General features: G+C 49.2%; 1 protein-coding gene across 1 annotated transcript in view; it reads left to right on the top strand.

Annotated features, from left to right (window-relative positions):
• The window catches only part of LOC119405737 (rho GTPase-activating protein 100F), a 111,291-nt gene that overhangs the window by 78,148 nt on the left and 13,653 nt on the right, over positions 1–19,490 (top strand). The window contains exons 2-9 of the mRNA XM_037672572.2: positions 4,831–5,045; positions 6,009–6,146; positions 6,958–7,227; positions 8,116–8,391; positions 10,505–10,704; positions 14,407–14,739; positions 15,680–15,788; positions 17,048–17,237. Of these exons, the coding sequence (XP_037528500.1) occupies positions 4,953–5,045; positions 6,009–6,146; positions 6,958–7,227; positions 8,116–8,391; positions 10,505–10,704; positions 14,407–14,739; positions 15,680–15,788; positions 17,048–17,237 (1,609 nt within the window). The 5' untranslated portion in view covers positions 4,831–4,952. The remainder of the gene's footprint in view (positions 1–4,830; positions 5,046–6,008; positions 6,147–6,957; positions 7,228–8,115; positions 8,392–10,504; positions 10,705–14,406; positions 14,740–15,679; positions 15,789–17,047; positions 17,238–19,490) is intronic.

The following is a 19,490-nucleotide window of genomic DNA, read 5'->3' as shown; positions in this document are numbered from 1 at the left end:
TTTAAACAAACACATCCCTTTCGTCCCGCCAATGTGTGATTTTGCAATACAAACGTCGTTAGACATGCGAACTCTCCACGGTGCGGTACATACTCGTACAATGGTGCGCTCTCTGTAGCTGTCTTCCGATCCGAGACGAGGCTTTTCCCACGGGATCGAGGTCTGTTCCGTATCATTCTCGACAATTAAAATGCGAACGCGCCGAAGACGCGAGGGTGTGACCGGTCGTCTGGTGGCTTTTAAGTTGCAAGTGCGTGCCGGTGCGGCCGCGGGCTTGGGAAAACAGCAAGGGGTGGCCGAGTCGATGAAACGAATACGCAATAATGAACGTGCATCTTGCAGCGTGGCGATATCCTACCCTGTGGGGAGGGAACCGTAGCGAGCTTGGACGCAGTCACCTCGCGCCCAGGAGTAAACAAAAACAATAAAAACAATAATCACTTCAGTAAGAGCACCCACTATGACAGGTCTCATCACTTTTGCGGCGGCACCACGGGCTACGGGCACTACTGTACTTCCGCGCTTACAGCATTGCGGGCCGTTGTATTCTGTGCCCCTACTAAGGTCACTACGGTGACGGGCGCTATTGTGACTGGCCACTTGCGCGCTTTTAATGCTGGTGGTTACAACTTATTTATTTGCTCTAATGTTTTGCTTATAGTTTTGCTGCAGTGCTTGCTCGCTGCCCAGCGGCTCCTCCCGTCGCTCCACTGTAGCATGTTGTCCAACGCGATTATCTTTTAATAAGAGGTAACACTACTTGAAACAATACTGAAAAAAAGAAGAGAAAAAACGGAAAATTTTTCTTTTTCAGCGCGATTAGAACCGAGGTCGCACAGGAACAACGCATCATCCGAACGCTAGGGCTGTCTAACCGCCGCAGACTTGAACGGAAATGTTCCTTCAGAGCAGTAACTCCTTCAGAGCGACTCCTTCAGAGCAGTAACGTTGACGTTGACGCATAACCTGAAAAAAAAAGGAAAAAAACGGGAGGAATCGAACTGACGACCTGCAGCCCTAACACTCCATGGAGAGCGCACCAACCAACTACGCCACGAACGCAACACGACGAGGGAGTCAAGCGACCAAAAATCTACGGTAAAGGGGCCCCGTCACTTTTACGATGGTACTGCGCTGACGGGCCCCGTCACTATTACAATTTACACTACGGTGACGGGCCCCGTCACTTTTACGACGGGGTCGGGTTGTCTTAGAACGCGTAGTTATAAAGCGATATTCAGTAAAGGAGAAATATATACAGGGTGTACCAGAAGTTCGCAGGCCGCTATACCGTGTATTCGTATGGCATCGTGGCCTGCAAACTTTTGACCAACCCTGCTGTGGGAAAGTTAAGGAAACGACCGAGCATGTCTTAATTGAATGTAGAGATATTGTAACGCTCCAGCAACCTTCGAGCGATTCATGGACTCCATACTTCGCGGTCTCAAACGGGAGATTTGTATGTGTTATCTCGATGACGTCATTATTTTCGGCAGGACTTTCCACGAGCATAACCAGCGGCTCAGCGTTGTTCTCAGTTGTATCAAACAAGCTGGTCTTATTTTAAACTCCAAGAAGTGCCACTTTGGTGAGCGCCAAGCCGTTGTTCTTGGATATCTAGTCGACCAGGACGGCATACGACCAGATCCCAACAAGATCACTGCAGTCCGCAACTTCAAGCCACCAAAGACGGTGAAGGACCTTCGTAGCTTCCTGGGCCTTTGTTCTTATTTTCGCCGGTTTATAAAAACTTCGCCCAGCTAGCTCATCCACTGACAGACTTGCTTCGAAAGGACACCCTCTACCGGTGGACCGCTGAGCATGAGGCTGCTTTCGAACAGTTGAAGTTTTTGCTCACTTCTGGGCCCCTTCTGCATCATTTCGACCCGGAGGCACTCACAGAACTGCATACCGATGCAAGTGGCGTGGGCGTTGGTGCCGTCCTTGTCCAGTTTCATGACGGACGCCAACACGTCGTTGCGTATGCAAGTCGTGCTCTGACAAAGGCAGAAAGCAATTATACTGTAACAGAACTGGAGTGCCTCGCAGTTGTTTTCGCCATACACAAGTTCAGACCTTATTTGTACGGCCGACATTTCAAGATCGTAACCGACCATCATTCCCTATGTTGGCTTGTCGGATTACGTGACCCAGCGGGCCGGTTGGCTCGTTGGTCCTTGCGGCTTCAGGAATATAACTTTTCTGTTGCCTACAAGAGTGGGCGATGCCACGCCGACGCCGATTGCTTATCTCGTCTACCATCTCCAACTACAAGCACCGATGACGACGATTTCGACAATTACCTTGCGACGGTCTCCTTGGACTTTCCGAGTATGGACATATTCAGTCAGGAGCAGCTGCGCGACCCATCACTGAGACCAATTATTGATGCGACCAACAGATCTCGACACTCAATGCAATTTGTGATTCGTGACGGTGTTTTGTACCGCAAGAATTACTCAAGCAATGGTGCCCCACTGCTTCTAGTCGTCCCAGAACGCTTGCGCCTTGCGGTGTTCCGAGCAATGCACGACGACATTACGTCTGGGCACCTTAAATTTGCTCGGACGCTTCATCGCATCCGACAGCGGTTCTACTGGCCTCGACTGTGGAAGACGACGAAGCACTACGTCGCCAGTTGTGATGTATGCCAACGCCACAAGCAACCGACTGCTCTTCCTGCAGGTACACTGCAACAAGTTACGCCACCGACTTCGCCTTTCGAAAAAGTCGGCATAGATTTGCTCGGCCCTTTCCCGAAGTCTTCCACCGGACGCCGCTGGATTATCGTCTGCGTGGATTATCTAACACGTTACACTGAGACGATGGCACTTGCTTCAGCCACCTCATCTGATGTGTCCTGGTTCCTACTGCATTCGATTATCCTCCGTCACGGAGCTCCCCGTGTGGTAATAAGTGATCGTGGCCGGCAGTTCACCGCTGACGTTGTCGAAGAACTACTACGGCTCTGTGGGTCCCACTATCGGCATTCCACGCCTTACCACCCGCAAACCAACGGGCTAACTGAGCGTACCAATCGTACCATCATAAACATGCTTTCAATGTATGTCTCAGCGGATCATAAGAAGTGGGATGCCGTACTACCTTTCATAACGTATGCCTTTAACACCGCCAAACACGAAGTAACAGGTTATACACCTTTCTTTCTGCTCTACGCTCGCCATCCTCAAAGTTTCCTCGACACCGTGCTTCCTTTCTCGACCAACGAAAACGCAAGTGTCGCGCAGACCTTGTGTCGCGCTGAAGAAGCACGTCGACTGGCCCGGCTCAGAACTCTCTCGTCCCATTCCCGTGCTAAGGCCCGTTACGACGCAATACGTTTGCCAGTCACCTTTGCAACAGGTGATCTCGTATGGTTGTGGACACCACTAAGAAAGCAGGGACTTTGCCAAAAGCTTCTTTCTAAGTACGCCGGTCCATTCGTCATCGTTAAAGGTTTGAGCGACGTCACTTACGTCATCGCAAAAGTGACAGCTGGCAACCGCCGTTCACGCAAGACGCAACTTGTCCATGTTGCACGACTGAAGCCCTGCACTCAGCGAGCCCTCTGACTTGCTCGGTGAGCTTCGTCTGGCCCCGAGGAAAATGTAACGCGGCGCTGGAAGAGCGCGAAAGAAGAACGAAGAAGAAGAACGGGCGCGAGGGATTTGGTGCTCGGCATCATCGGATCGTCCCTTGTCTTTTGCCTGCCGCTTCATTGACCTCATTGTAAATAAACCCATATCATCCGTAACAATATTTACCCGGGTGTATTTTCAGGCACTAGTCTACACGAAGCGCTTCGGCTTTTAGGGACAACAACGGAAAGGGAAACACATCCGCATTAGAAGTAAGTAAGAGACTGTTAGAGTATTGGTGGCGGGAAAGTAGTGATAAAGAACAAAAATAGAAAGAAAGAGAGAGCAGCAAGGAGAGACAGGGAGGTTAACCAGACGCACGTCCGGTTTGCTACCCTGCACTGGGGGAGAGGGATAAGGTTGAGAGACAGAGGAAGAGAAGAGAAGAGGGATGGACACAATCACGAGCACACTTGGGGGAGCACAACCAGTCTACAGGCAGTCGCTCAGATTTGTTGGTTGTTGATGAATGATTTATGGTTTATGTGAATTAGACAAGGGATTAGGCCGGAAAAAGAAGCTTTCTTTATCTTGGTGGCGCACAGGTCCCCGCCTTGTTACAAAGGGGACGTTCATAGCATCCTCGGCTTTCTAAGCAATACAATCGTTCCTCTTCAGTTATTCTTAGTAATTGATAACAAGATATGACTCGCTATACGGAACTCCCTATTTTGTTTGGAGAAACGCAAATTCAGATGAATTGTACGGTCCAAATTCGATCCACTTTTATTGGTATTAGCACAGCTTCAACGGACTGTGGTATTAGCTTAGGTTCCGCTATTATAACGTACGTCGCTGATGAATACGAATAATTTTTTTTCTGCGTCAGTCGGACCCCTTCGTGACCTTTCTTTTTCCCGTTGGGATGCAAGAGTGAACTCGTTTCTCCAGGGTCCGCTTATATCCATGACACTATTCTGTTTACCTGTGCTTCGGCATCATGGGAGTATTGGTACTTCAAATGTCCGTGAGTCCATGACAGAACACACGTGCCCTATATTGCTCGCGAGTTCGAAAGAAGGGCTTATATCCGTGACATTTATTTGCCTTTGTTCGGCATCATGGAGGTGTTGGAACTTGTCCGTGAGTCAGTGGCAGCACACGCGTGCCTTATATTCCTCATGATTGCGAAGGAAGAAACTGATTTCGCCCGCCTATATCCGTCCTCTTTTTTTCTGTATCCGTGTTTCAGCACCGTGGAGGCCACCATTCCAGGAGGCACAGCAGGTGTCGTAGCAGCAGCAGCAGCAGCAGCAGCATTGGTGTGAACAGCAGCAGGAGGAGGAGGGTCCCCGGAGGCCCGCCGCCGGCCACATGAACCACCCGCCTGGACGCCCGCCGCCCCGCCTCGGAGAAAAGGTCAAGCATATCATCGCCGCCAGGATGCTCTGCTGCGGACGCAAAAAGGTGCGACGCGTCTGCCGCACGGTGGCGATGATTTACCCTAAGTCCTCCACTATACACTCCAAGAAAAAAATCGAGTATTTGGGGAGTGTTTCTGCCACATAACTATTCGTCATCTGGCTTGCTCGCGTTTCCTTTCTTGAAAACACGGCTCTCGCCACTTTCCTATAAAGAATGCTGTCACGATGATAGCGCGCACGCCGTTCGTGGCCGGGAAGTGCCGCGAGCGCGGTGATAACGGAAGGAAGGTACGCGAGGTAGATGACGATAATAGTTGTGTAGCGGAAATACTCCCCAAATACCCAATTTTTGTTACAATATAGTGTAAGGCGAAGACATCAAATGCCTCATCAAACACGAAAAGTAACCGTAGGCGTCGGCGTCAACACGAGCGATGAAAAAACTCATCATCATGTGAAGATGTCATTAACACGTCACAAGTCATCAAAATTTGTGACGTCATCATGACTTCACTGAGACGTCACGGGACATTGTCTCTTGATGAAAGGTAGACCTGTTCCGGAGGCACTGCAAAAGACGTGAGGGGCAGAAAGCTTCTTCCAATGCCTCCGATCACGGAAGCAGTGCAAAATCTCGTTGCCTACATGCCTAAAGCCTACATGCCTAAAGAGACGAAGATTTTTTTTTCAACTGCTTTACCGCAAGTACACTCTTTAATCAAGTGCCGAATAAAGTGCCAGCTACAGCCAAAAAGCTAGAAGGAAAAAAAGCACTCGCTTTGGTTCTTGTAAGGAGTGTACCATAGCACACAATTGAAACTGTCTATATATAGTTTCAAAATTTGTTCGAAGTGGATGCGCCTTTAGATTTAACCTCCTTCACTGTATCGGTTCTGACATGAACATTACATTACCAAACGAGTTAAATTTCGCTAGGCAGGCAATAAGTGAATAATGCCGCTAGCTCGTACCTTTCCCTTCAAGCCGTTGTGATGGCGTGTCGCAGGAGAACCACGAGGGCGACCTGGTGGTGTGCGTCGAAGGCGGCAGCGAGACGTGGGGTCCCCGGGTGGGGGCGGTCAGACCCCGGCTGGCGCCGGGAGCCCCTGCTCCCGAAATGGTTCTGCAGGGCGACTTCCGAAAGGTAAGCTATACTGGCGCGTTTGCCCTTTATTTAAGCTCATTACTGAGATACAGCTGCCCAAATATAGCACGAATCACGCCGTTCAACGGTGCATAACCCCACAAAGACTCATTTTCCACATGAAGTAAAAATGACAATAAAAAAAATGTCCGCTTTGCTGCAACGTAACAGCAGCGCCACCTGTAAAACTGTGTTTTCGCCATAGAAGAAACAGGTAGCGCCGCAGTAAGTTCCACAAAAATGGAAATGTTGTCGATGTCGTCGCCGAAGACGACACCAATTAACGAATAAAGTTTGACAGAGAGAGCCGGAGGAAGTATCGTCTGAGGTGTACGTCAGTATTGAATTTATTGTGGCGAAAGCGTAATATGTCTCACAAGGCGAAAATTACGACGTGCGGCGTCACGGCACTGCCAGTCACGTGACGATGTCAACATGAGCGCCGCACTTAGTCATGCGACGGTGGCGTGGTATGCGTCGTGGAAAATTTTCCGAGAGGCTTCGGCGCCGGCGTAAAAAAAGAAAATTCGCTCACCTCTACTATGCTGCGAAGAATATTCGTTCATAACGAAACATCCAATACAACGAAGCCGGTCTGGTGGTGGTGGTGACGTGGTCACAGGCGGGGTTAACCTGGCATACCTGGCCGGCAATTGCTCTGCTTGAGCGACTCTCACCACAGAGTCGCTCAATGTATCTCACCACACATCACTTAAACCTGCTTATCGCAGAAAACGGAAATAGCAGCCACTTCCTTGCGACTCATCCGCTTGTGTCGTGCGGGACATGGTTCCGTGGTGCTTGATTGCAGGTGAGCGGCATCTCTAGCGAGGTGTTCCGCCAGATCGAGGCCGTGGAGAGGGAGTACGATGCCACCACGGCGGCCCACCTGGAGGCCGTGCAGAAGCGCGGCGAGATGGTGGTGCGCGTGCTCGACCCGCGCTGCCTGGGCCGCGCCGGGGCGCAGGCGGCGCGGCGCTACGCGCAGGGCGGCACCGCCTTCGTCGAGATCGTCAAGCGGCCCGGACAGACCCTCGGACTGTACATCCGCGAGGGAGACGGAGTGCGCACACAGGAAGGGGTCAGTGTACTGCGTAACGTGTCGCCGATTAATGTGTTCCGATGCTCGCCGTAGACGGCTAAGTGACAGCTAAACAGACAGCAGCTGATCTTATGTCTAATTCTAATTCTGAACCGGTTGTATCACGCGATTCATCTCTCGCATCGTCCTGGAGAGCGCACACAGGAAGGGGTTAGTGTACTGCGTAATATATATTGTCACGTGGTAGTGATGGTGAAGAAACGAAAAAAAGCAGCCGGTAAAGATGAAACTGTGGCCAGCGGGTGTGTTCGAATGCCCACCATATATTGTTGAATAGACTGCAGTGAGCTCACGTCTTATTCTAATAATGACGATTATTTGAGGTGTTCATCTCCTTTCTTGCATCGTCCTGGAGAGTACCCACCGGAAGAGGTCAGTGTACTGCGTAATATATATAACGTCCCCACTGAGTACGCCAGAGCTCACTGTAGAAAGCTAAGTAGACAGGTTAATAATATCTAAATCGACAGCAGTGATCTTGCGTCTTATTCAAATAATAACGAATATATCAGCTTCTCATCTCTCGCATCGTCCTGGAGAGCGCTCACATGAAGGGGTCAGTGTACTGAGTAATATATATAACGTCGCCAATAGGTGTGTGCCAAAGCTCACTGTAGAGGGCTAAATAGACACCCTAATTACAGTTAAATCGATAGTGGCTATCCCACGTCTTATTATAATTATAACGATTTGGTCAGGTGTTCAACTCTCGCGTCTTCCTGGAGAGCGCACACAGGAAGGGGTCAGTGTGCTTCGTAAATGCCGCCGATAGGTTTATTCCAACGCTCACTACGGACGGCTAAATAGCCAACTAAACCGACAGCTGTGATCTCAAGTCTTAGTCCAATACTGACTCGATTCTGTCAGGTATTCATCTCTCGCATCGCCCTGGAGAGCGCGGTGTACCACTCGGGCCTGCTACGCGTGGGCGACGAGATTCTGGCCGTGAACCTGGTGGACGTGCGCAACATGAGCCTGGACGACGTGGTGATCATCATGTCCATACCTCGTCGACTGGTGCTCGCCGTGCGCTCCAAGGGCGCCGGCGGTCCCGGAGGGCGCTCGGGGGCGCTGCCACCCGTGCCGCCCATGGCAGCCGAGAGGCAGCGGCCGCCCGTTGTCATCGTCAAGAGGGGAGTCCAGGTACTCGGCGACTCCATACTTTTTGGTCGATATCTTCCAGCTGTACGTACGCCAGGCAACAAAACCATATCAGTTGCTTTTACAGCGTCACCTCGCTACAATTGAAAAATGGTGTACTGAGTGGGTCATGCAGTTAAAAGTAAAAAAAAAATATGTAAGTTCATGTGTGTATTTGCGGAAATACTATACCAAGTCATACTCTTACTCTTTGCATTCTCTTCCTGTTGAGCTGGTTCAATCATACAGGTACCTCGGCGTTATTATCACTACCAAGCTTACATGGCCAGAACGTATTAATATTCTGGTTAGTGCAACTAACAAATCCCAGGGCTTTATAAGGTGGTCACTATCATCGTCGCGCCCTGCGATCCGTAAACTAGCATACGAGACATTTATCGGCACTAAGCTAGAATTCGCACCGGCAATATGGAATCCCTATCGAGCGTACCTTGTTGAGCTACTTGAAGTCGTACAAAACCGCGCAGCCCGGTTTATTACATCCAAGTGCGACTATCGTCTAAGTGTTACAAACATCAAATCAAACTTGGACATCAAATCATTAGCACTTCGCCGAAAAATCCCCCGCTTATGCCTCCTTCAAGAGCTGTATTATAACTTCCCACACTTACGTGACACGCTTCTTTTTTCCGCCAAACCGCACTACACCCTCAGTCGTCAACGAATTCACGGCGCTACCAAATCCTTCAACTCTTTCTTGCCAGTAGGCGCTGCGGAATGGAATAGTTTACCTGACCTTATTGTAATGGAATGTGACCCCATCAAGTTTGGAAATGTACTAACGAACTTTCTGAGTGCTTATGCGTAACGTATTTTCAGTTTTTTTTTTTTACATTGAGTGCGTTGTTCCTGTATTACTTTGACTGTCTCAGCATTTTGACTGCCTTAGCATTTCACCTCGTGCCCTTCTAAATATCCCTTTTATTGCATTTTCTTTATTCATGACTGTCTGAACGTTTCTTTTTTTATGTATGCTCCCCCCATGTGTGATACCCCTACGGGGGCTTTAAGTGTTAATAACTGATGATGATGATAATGATGATGATGGCGTAATGCGCATGGTTAAGGCAACGTGGTTTTTTGTTTACTATATTGGTGCCCGAAGGCTACTGATGTTGCATTGCAAGAAGTGCGTTTCCCACCTTACTTCCTGAAAGCCAAGGCGGGACTTTGCGAGAAGCATGCCGTCGCTTCAATTTCATTTTTGTCTCCATTGCGAAGCTCGCTTTTTTTTTTCGGACTTGAACAACGATGGGAGAGTGGGGGGTGTCTGCGGTGACTATCGGCCGCCCCTAATGGAAAACCCTGCGCGTGCCTACGAAGTATTTGCAATACCTTCCAAATACGCAGGGCATGGACTCCACGGCACACGTGTACACTTGCTCTGTTGATGCATGATGCCTCTGGTTTAAGGGGAAAAAGTGCTGCAAGCAGTGAAACACTTACTGGGAGGGTATGATCCCAGTCTAAGTGGAAATTCCGCTTTTTCCCAAATCACGTGCTTCGTAGACTGTTGAGGCGAGCCTGCGTGTATAGCACTTTCAATGTTTTACGACTGCATTGCTTGAACAACAATTTTATGCGTCTTGTAACAGTACTAATTACATTTTTTCCTTGTTCTTATCGTTACTCCTTCTATAACAATGCATCTTGATAGCGTACCATCTGTATATATATGAAAGGGGGAAGCTAGTATAGCCCGATTCGTATTAACAGAGAGCTGAGCTAGTTGCAAAGTATTCATTCCAAAAAGACAGTGCGTGCAAACACGGACACAAGAAAGAAGTCAGGACACCACAAACGTCCCGACTTCTTCCTTGTGTCCGTGTTTGCACGCCCTCTCTTTTTCAAATGAGCCTGATTCGGTTGGCAAGGCGCATGTAAACGCCGTCGGATCGGGCCGGCTGTGCGTTAACTCTTATCATCGGAAGGTTTTCTCACCTTCTCAGCTCTCTCTCCCCGACATTGGGCGCTGCTGCAAACTCACACCCACCAGAATCGAGTTGATGTACCAAACGCGGTCTAGTCGGGCTCCGGTCACATCTCTTATTCGACTCAGTCGGTCTAAACGATGCTGCCCGTTTCCGTGTCGCAGGAAGCCGAGGACGACCTTCAGAGCGAGAATGGCATGGGCGGCGGCCTGATGGAGAATCCATACTACAGCAGCACGGTGCCGGTGCGGAGGCAACCGCAGCCCCCGCACCGCTACCCAAAGACACTCGAGAGCCTGGCGGAACAGGTGCACGCCTTCCGGGACAGCCCGCACATGGAGCGCTCATCGGCGGCCAGGAACAGGTGCGCCGGCGCATACTTGCACTAACGACGTCACTAGAAAATACGATGTAATCCTGGATTGTCTCTCAACGTGAGTAATTTGGTCTATTTTTAACACGAAAGTGTTTTATGCCGGGGTCCACCAAGGTTTTCATGACGTAATTCCGTCATGGAAATACGTCAGCAAAATGAATGCCATCAAATGGCAAAGGGAAAATATTAAGAAAAAGTTGCGTTGAACCCATGACCTCTCGATCCGCGGCGATGGCTGGCGGGCGTTTAGCCCACTGAGCTACCGCCACACACATAACGGAGTCTACATGAACGCGCCTATTATCTTTCATACTTTCCTCTCGCAGTGCTCTTACATGGATGAATGGATGGATGCTGTGAGCGTCCCCTTTATAACGGGGTGGTGACATGTGTGCCACCAGCCTAAAAAAAAAACAAAAAAAACGCGCCGTTGCTGCCATTGTCCCATTCGGCGCGTCTCCAATAGAAGTGTAATTTCGTCTTTGCTAGTTGACGGAGACCTACTGCAAATTTAAACAGCTAAAAGCCACGAGAACAAAGAAGATTTACACGTAGGACCAGCGCTTCCTGTGCATAGTTTTCTTTTGACATCGCCGTTTTGCGCTGTTTAAGCTTGCAGTGCCTCGCGCTGGTCGGAGTTCTCCACTGATACTGCATCTGATATATTTCAAGCGCTTAGGAGAGATATACTTGATTTGGTAGACCAGGGTGCTTTACGCCCGGACGCGGGTGACCACCTCCCTACAGGTGGTCGGAGAGATTGGCCGTGTTCACCAGCTTGTCGTTCCTGTAGCTGGTCCTCGGGACTTGGCGTGTCAGCTGATCCTCTCAGTGGTCATCTGTGATCGGATGGCCATTGTCTCTGAACATTTGTTTCACTCCCACACGATTACGAGGTGATCAGCATTTTGCAGATTTTAGTCTCTTGTAGGTGTTCCGGTATACGTTGCATGCAGTAGAGTTCCGTGGAGGTAATTGCTCAATTGAAGTCGGAGAAGTAAGACGGCTTCTTTAGTAAGCTTACAACATGGTGCTGGGTATTTCTACCTGTTTTTATAAAGTTCTGAGATGTTATGGCCTTTCGTTTGTGTCCTTTCGTGCCCTGCCACTACCCACACCTCTGACGCTCATCAAGTCCTCTCAGTTAAACTACCATGCCCCCTCAACAACCGAGCCTGACACCACCATTAGGCCTACTGAACTTCGCGACGCAACAACGGCTTTTCTGCTACCGCCACACACCACCCCCATGCGTGCTCCTCAATCACGGCCCCACAATCACCACAACTATCATCATCATCGTAATCATCATCAGCCTGACTACGCCGACTAAAGTCCCTAGATTTCCCCCCGTTCTTTCTTAAGCACCGACAACCATTGAAGTGTTGCAGACGAATCTCATTGGCTAACGCTCGTTTTCAGTAGCCATGTTCTTCCTAACGCTTTTCAAACAACTGGTGAAACGCGTCCCCCGCTCACTAATGACGGGGGGTTGGCGGGAGGAGAAAGGCGCGTCACGCTAGCATATTGTCCGCTGAAAGATGCGTGGCTAATGTACTTAGACGTACGTGGCTTTGTAAATCCTCCAAGTAAGGAAGAAAATGGCGGCAGACGCCGGCTGCCGTAGGGCGTTTCCACGTTCTTCAGAGGAGTGGAAGTAACTGTACCACGAATTCCTGCCAACTAGCACAAACCAGTTCTATATGCGCTTCAAAGTCATAGTATTTATTTTCTCATAAGTCAATTACGATTTTTTTTAGCGGGCTCAATGCTTTGTGTCAAGGGAGTGAGCACGATCTCAAAAGCAGCACGTGATTGAGTGCACTCTCTGTAAGAGACCGCTGACCTCATAAAAAAATCGTCAAACCTGCGCGGAACACGTAGCACAGTCACAGCGTAAGCAGGAAGAGCGGCCTTTCTAGAACCCGTTACTCTCTTGGAGAAACTAATACAAGTACGCGTGCATGGTATCCACTACGCCATAAATCATCATAATTTTTCTGAAGTAGCAAATCACCCACTGTGCCATTTTTCCTCATTCTTCGGAGAATCGTGGTACCTGCTACACATCTGAGAGGCATTATGTGCACTTTGTGCTGTGGCTAATGATGATGAAGAATTATGGCTGAGCCCTTTGTAACGGGTTGAAATCATTCAACGACTGACTCGTTGAGCAATTCGCATTGTGTGACGCTAGGTTGCTATTTTACTCTTCTGCCACGCACAGCTAGGCAGAAGAGTATTTTTGCGAAGAAGTTACAAGCACCAGCGTGACACTGTGGTTGAATACTCGACTGCCACGCACAGCTAGGCACGAGTTAAAATCCCATCCGATCCTAGAAATTTCATTCTCATTTCATTTTTTCTTATTTCACGTGATAGCGGTTACGGACACCGGCGGCGGCGGACAACTATGGAGCCAAAATTGGCTGTTGTGATCTCATAACAGCTTTCGCTGTAACAAACTTCGGTGCCGACAATGTCCTCTCCACGCTGGCCTGCGTGACAGGCGCGCAAAAGTCCACTTGCGCTAATATAAACATCTCTGGTTGCCATGAGAGAGGGCCGGGAAAGGAGGCAGTTGCCGCTGCTTAGGTAGAAGGATATAATCTAGGGACTTTAACGCCGACTGCAGGGCAAAGGCCTCTCTCTATTTTCACCAATCAACCCGGCCATGTGTTTGCTGCGGCCCCGTTGTCCCCTGCAAACTTCTTAACCTAACTTTATGCCTCCTCCCTGCGCTATTGCCTTCTCTTGCAATCCAATCTGTTACTCTTAATGACCAGCTCTTATCTTGTCTTCGCGTTACATACCCTGCCCATGTCCATTTCTTCTTGATTTTGACTAAGATGTCCTGAACACCCGTTCGTTCCCTGACCTACCGTGCTCTCTTCTCGTCCCTGGTCACCTTAAGGGACCACAACTGTACCGTAGTCGGATACAACTTTAGAAGTCAGCGGCATTTCCTCCTCAAAGGCGGATGAACACAAGCCTGCACCAATGGGCGCATACTCGGGACTGACGTCATGAGCGGGACGGCCGTTGGCGCCGCCTTCGGAGAACATCGGCGCGTGCATGAGCGGGACTATTTCTTTAGTCGTGGAGGTAAATAGGCTGCCGCGCTTCGGTCGTCTGGGCGGGGCCTCTTAAGATGTATCCGACTATAGCTGTCAACTACAAGTTTTCCCACGCCACTATATTACTATCACTGCTACAACCGCGGGTTATAGTGAATGGCTAGCACAATTCATATTTCACGGAAGGTTTTCGGCGCAAACTAAAACACGGACACAAAGGAACACAATGAACAGGACGTGTTCCAACTTCCTGCTGGTTTATTACACAACGGGAAAGACGCTTTTCAAGCACATTCCGAGACACGTGACCACTGTGTGCATGCACCATCACTCTGCTAAACTATCTGCGCGTGGTAGTCGAAGAAACCGCAGTCTTCCCGAGATAGCCAATCGTTGTGTTATTTTGTGTTCGTGCCGTAGCCTGCGCCGAAATGTTTTCGTGAAATATGAATCTCCACCAACCAGCTCAAAGCAAGATCCGGCTAGCACAAACCTCGGCTCAACCGTAAAACGACTCCACGTTGCCCGCGCGAGAACGACTAAGACGAAACTGTTCTCGCGCACGATGCATTGCGAACGCGCCTAACAGTCCATCCATCACTCTGTTACGCAGGTACTGGGACGAACACGACCGGGGAATGTCGACGCGGCGGCTTCTGCGCACCGAGAGCGAGCAGCGTCTGATGCAGCCCGAGATGATGCAGGGCCCGCACGCGGGACGGTACTACTCGCTCAGGCCTTCGGCCACGGGCTGGAGGCATGGTCTCCCTGCACCACGCTGCGCAGCACCACCACCAACAGCAGCAGCAGCAACAGCAGATGGCCCCTGGGGGCATCCTGCGGCGCCGGTCGCTCATGGAGAGCTGCTCGGACACAGAAGGTACAGTCCGGCAGGAGACCGCCTTCGGCCATGGGAGCGCCATTCATGGTGGCCCCGACGCACGGAGTACGTGTGGCACTTTTTTTTTTTGTTATTGAGATGCCGACTCGCCCTTAAAGGGACACTAACGTCATACAATGAATCGGTTTAGATTGATAAATTTTACTATGAGCACTCTAATGTCGTTAATTTCACCCTCATAGGTTTATTAATAGAGGAGAAACTCAAGGTCAAAGTTTCATTTCTAAATTTCACGCCGAAATCTTTGTGCGTGACGTCACGGACTCCAAAGTCTATTTTTCGTATTTTGGTGGCATTGGCTCAAATAAAGTTACTGAAACTTGTTATGTTAAGTCTCTGACTCTCTCAGAGGACAATGTACTTTATTTTTACCGATTAGGAAGTACGTAGGCATTAATAGACGCCGTCAAATTCTATGACGTCACGGCGACTGATGCGGGACATTCAAGGTGGCGTCGCCACCCGCAGTTTCTTTTTGCGCATTTTCTCGCTTACCAAGCGTCTTCTCGCGACAAGCGTGATGGTTTTTGATATCGTGAAAGAGTAATTTACCAATACGAGAAAAATAGTTTTGCTCTTTAGTGTCCCTTTAAGGCATACTTTCTGTGTGTATGTGTATTAGATGCGCGCCGTAATACTGGTGTTGTGTGAAGCAGCCTATTGTGGAATCTCTTATCATGTGTCCCGTGGTCATAGCCTGAGTACGACTTCCTCCGCCCTCATATAAGGTGAAGGGAGAAGAGGGCAGACGCACGGTGGGATAAGAGCGCGTGTGTTCTGCCAGAGAAAACTTTTCACCTTCTCAAGTCAAAGCCCGTGTACTAGCAATCATGGCACGGACCCGCAAGCATCAAGTAGACGTATGCAGACCAAGACATGACAAGCACAGCGCTTACGGAGTTCTCGTTTCGTTTAATGGACAGCGTATGCTAACTTGCTCTGTAGCACAGTGTGAACAAACCACTGCTCGAACCTGTTTGCTCAGCTACCACTGCTCAGCGGTACTCTTTGGCTCAGCCATCGCGGAAGAGGCTGGTCCTTTCACGGCCACAGAGGCGTACTCTTGTTTTGTTCTTGGTAAGCAAAGTACCAGAGTATGTCACCTGCCAGCCTTACAGTAAGAAAGGTAAACTGGATGCAACGAATAAAAGCAAAAAAAAAGATTTCATGAAGCTTTACGAGGACCTCAAGTAGTAAATTACGAATGCGAACTGATTCGATAAGCCAAAGTGTGCCTCTTGAGTTTTCAAGTCCCAACTGGTTCTCAGAGGACAAAGACACCTAGGTTAAAAGGTGAAAACGTTCGCGACGATGTAAGGCATGTGTCTATAGTGCTGAAAAAATTTGGGGTACGACTCAGTACATTGAGTGCATTGTAAGGGTATATGTGGTTGTTTGGCCTACAGTTGGTGAGGCATCTTCTAGGGTGTACAGCACAACGTTAGTGCAAAACCAGCGAGATGGAGAGGGAGAGACTGACGAGCATGATTTCATATTCTCTTTCAGTGTGTGTCTCTCTCTTTTAACCCTGTTAACGGTGCGCTGTACGCCCTTTGAGCGCGTACAGGTGCGACAGAAGGGACAGTGGACGTACACACCCATCCACTCTTCTGTATGTCGCGCTGTACAGGCATAAAGATGCTGTAGGGTGACCACCCTTCCCGCAGTTCGCGGGACTGTCCCGTCTTCCGCAAGAGATACGAAAATATTCGGAATTGTCCCGCATTTTACACTTTATTATTATTGTTCGGTAGCGCCTTTAGGTCAGCTGAACCTGGCCGCCCTATCTGATGATGCAAGCGCTCCGAGCTTCCCGAAAAGCTAGCCGCGCCGTTCACGGAGGCGACTCATGCTTCTGGCGGCAGCTGTAGAAGTATGACTTTAAGCAAGACAAGAGATATTACTTCAAGAAAGTAAAACAGAAGCCGTCGAGTACTCCCCAGGCTCGTAATCAGCAACGGATAGGAACTAAGCCAGAGTTGTTTTGTGAGCAACCATTTTTTAGTTGCCGAACTTTTGTGTTGATATTAGTAACTTTGTTTCGTGTCGGAGCATATTACAGTGAACCGGCACAAAAGTTTTGTTATAAAAGTTTATTATAAAATAGTTTTGTCTACACGGATGCGGATGAAAACTTCGACTTGTATTATATATACTATTTCCCTCTTTCATAGAAATATCGCAAAATAAAATATCTCGCCATAAGCTAAAAAAACATTAATTATTGTAGTGAAAATGCTGAGTTATACCAACTGGCCCGGATACAGACAATTCATTGTTCAGTGAAAGCGAGCTAGCCGAGCCTGCCAAGATCTGATGCAAACGTACAACTCCTTTTCTTTCCTGGCCACAGCAACATCCGCGCACGCTGACAGGGCGCTCCAACTCCCTGCCTCGCGGCGTGGCACTCGGGGTGTTGGACCCGCGTCGGGCGCTGCGTCACGGTGTGCGATTCGAGCGCGCCGCCTACGACTCGCAAGAGGACAGCGACGGAGCACTGTCAGCGCCGGAACTGCCTTCGGGAAGGCCTCGCAGGCCCAAGGGTGAGAACCTGCTGCCGATGCATGCAGCAGTGCCCCCTCTCGGGCTGGAGGCTATTTATTGTCACGTGGTTGTAGCGGTGTAGTACCCAGAACACAAGCCGGTAAGGATTGAACTGTTTATTGGGCGAACCTGTGCCCAGAAAAAAAGAAAAGAAAATAACTCACAGGGTCCCTTATGCGCTCACCTAAGACGAGTCGAAGGCGAAAGCCATCTTCTTTTCCTCAGTCGATGTATTGATCTTCCCCTACCAAAGCTTTCCGCACCTAACGTGGTTTTGCATTGCCTCCGGGATCGGAGGCATTGGAAACTTTCTGCACGTCATCTGGTTTTGCATTGCCTTCGTGATCGGCCCACCTTTGACCAAGCGACGATGTCATGTGGTGACGTCATCATGTGACGCCACGCTATGTGCACGCTATAGTGACGTTATGATGACGCCATAGTGATTTCACAAATTGTGGCTATCAATGGAAGTCATGATGCCGTCATATGGTGACGTCATAACGTGATGATTTTTTGCATCATTCATGTTGACGCCGACGCCGAGGGACGCTGACGGTCAGTTTTCGCGTTTGATGAGGCATCTAAGTCTTTCGCTTTAATGACACTCGCAGTAAAACAGAGGCGTCGAGCACAATAATTGGACGTCGTAATCTGATCGTCGGCGGAACGCGTCCTCTTCATACACGAATGATCGAAAATTTCATCATTATCGCTGGGGAGTGCGTTAGCTGCAGAGTAAACCCGACTACTCGTGTCGTGCGTGCAATCTTATCAGGTCAATCTAAAACAATCAAGATTTCCAAACATTGCAGCGCGGCCTTCGCCGAGCGGTGGTGACAGTTTTTGTGGGTGAAACCTGATCATATCAGAAATAAAAAAGCGAGCGTGGCAATATACTCCGTTACATACGCACCGCGCAAGGCTACGAATGCTTTCACCATATAGGATTTCTTGCAATGTCGTAGTAGGGTACAACTTTTGAAGGCCGCGGCATTCACACTTCAAAGGCGGATACACACAAACTCGACGGGGTGGAGTAGGAAACATCTTGAGCTGAGAATGGTTTTTGAGGAATAGGTTAGACTTCCTCCATTGCCGGCATTCGCGACCAAAGTTCAGTGCGTCATGTATGGGAAAAAAAGTTTATGCGCAGGCGTCATGTGAACCAATGTAGCGCGGTGCACTAGGCCTCATAATTTTATGTCTCGAAACATGACCCCTTTCTTATGTTTCAGCGCAAGGAAACACGAGGACGAAAAGGAAGACACGAGGACATAGCGCTACTAACAACTGAGGTTTATTGCACACGGTAACAGCATAAATACCAATGTGCAAGAAAGAGGGAAAGGGTGTCAAATTCACCTTTGCACCACATACTGCTTTGCGGCAACAGCGCCACCACTACCACGACAAGAACATTATCTATTTTTGAGACAACGAAACAGATGGGCAGCCCGCATAACCTTTGCTTTTGTTAATTTCAAACGCCTCAGCAATTTCCTTGGTCATCTGATCTGAATTTCTTGCAATCACTTTAGTTTTATTAAAAATGGACTTACAACCACAGCGCATGCAGTGTGCGACAAGATGACCACTCGTTGCCAGTTTGCTTACATTGTTAGGATGTTCTCGTAACCCTTTCCCTCTTTCTTGTACATTGGTATTTATGCTGTTACAGTGTGCAATAAACCACAGTTGTTGGTAGCGCTGTGTCCTCGTGTCTTCCTTTTCGTCCTCGCGTTTGCTTGCGCTGAAACATAAGATATGCAGTGCCAACTAGCCCACCAGTCGGTTTTAATGACCCATTTATTGCATAAAATTGGATACAACTTAAGAAAGCAGGATGGCCCCGTGCAGATGACCGAAGTGTGGTAGCCGATTGCCTCCGCGACTAAAGAAATAGTCCCATTAATGTACTCGGCAGAGGTGTCCGAAGACGGGGTCACAGACGGTGCCATTTATGACGTCAGTCTCGAGCGAGCGCTCATTCGTGCAGGCTTGTAGGCATCCGCCTTTGAGGTGGAAATTCCGCGGCCTTCTAGAGTTGTGCCCAAGGAGAATTTTTTTAATCCTTCTCGGTTGTGCCCGAGTGTAGAGGCATTGCAGATGTCGACCCATGTACAACGCGAAACCAAACGAAGGGTAGCTCTTGTATTTGGAGTTTAAACCCTGCTCAAACAAAAAAATCGTCCTCAAAGAGTGGTTTTGTTTTTGTGTGCATGTGTGTGTGTGTGTGTGTGTGTGTGTGT

This window comes from Rhipicephalus sanguineus, chromosome 9 (assembly GCF_013339695.2).
Source record: "Rhipicephalus sanguineus isolate Rsan-2018 chromosome 9, BIME_Rsan_1.4, whole genome shotgun sequence".
In the NCBI taxonomy this organism is placed as follows: Eukaryota; Metazoa; Arthropoda; class Arachnida; order Ixodida; family Ixodidae; genus Rhipicephalus; species Rhipicephalus sanguineus.
Note: the sequence above shows the minus strand (reverse complement) of the source record. Positions and strands in the feature narration are given on the sequence as shown.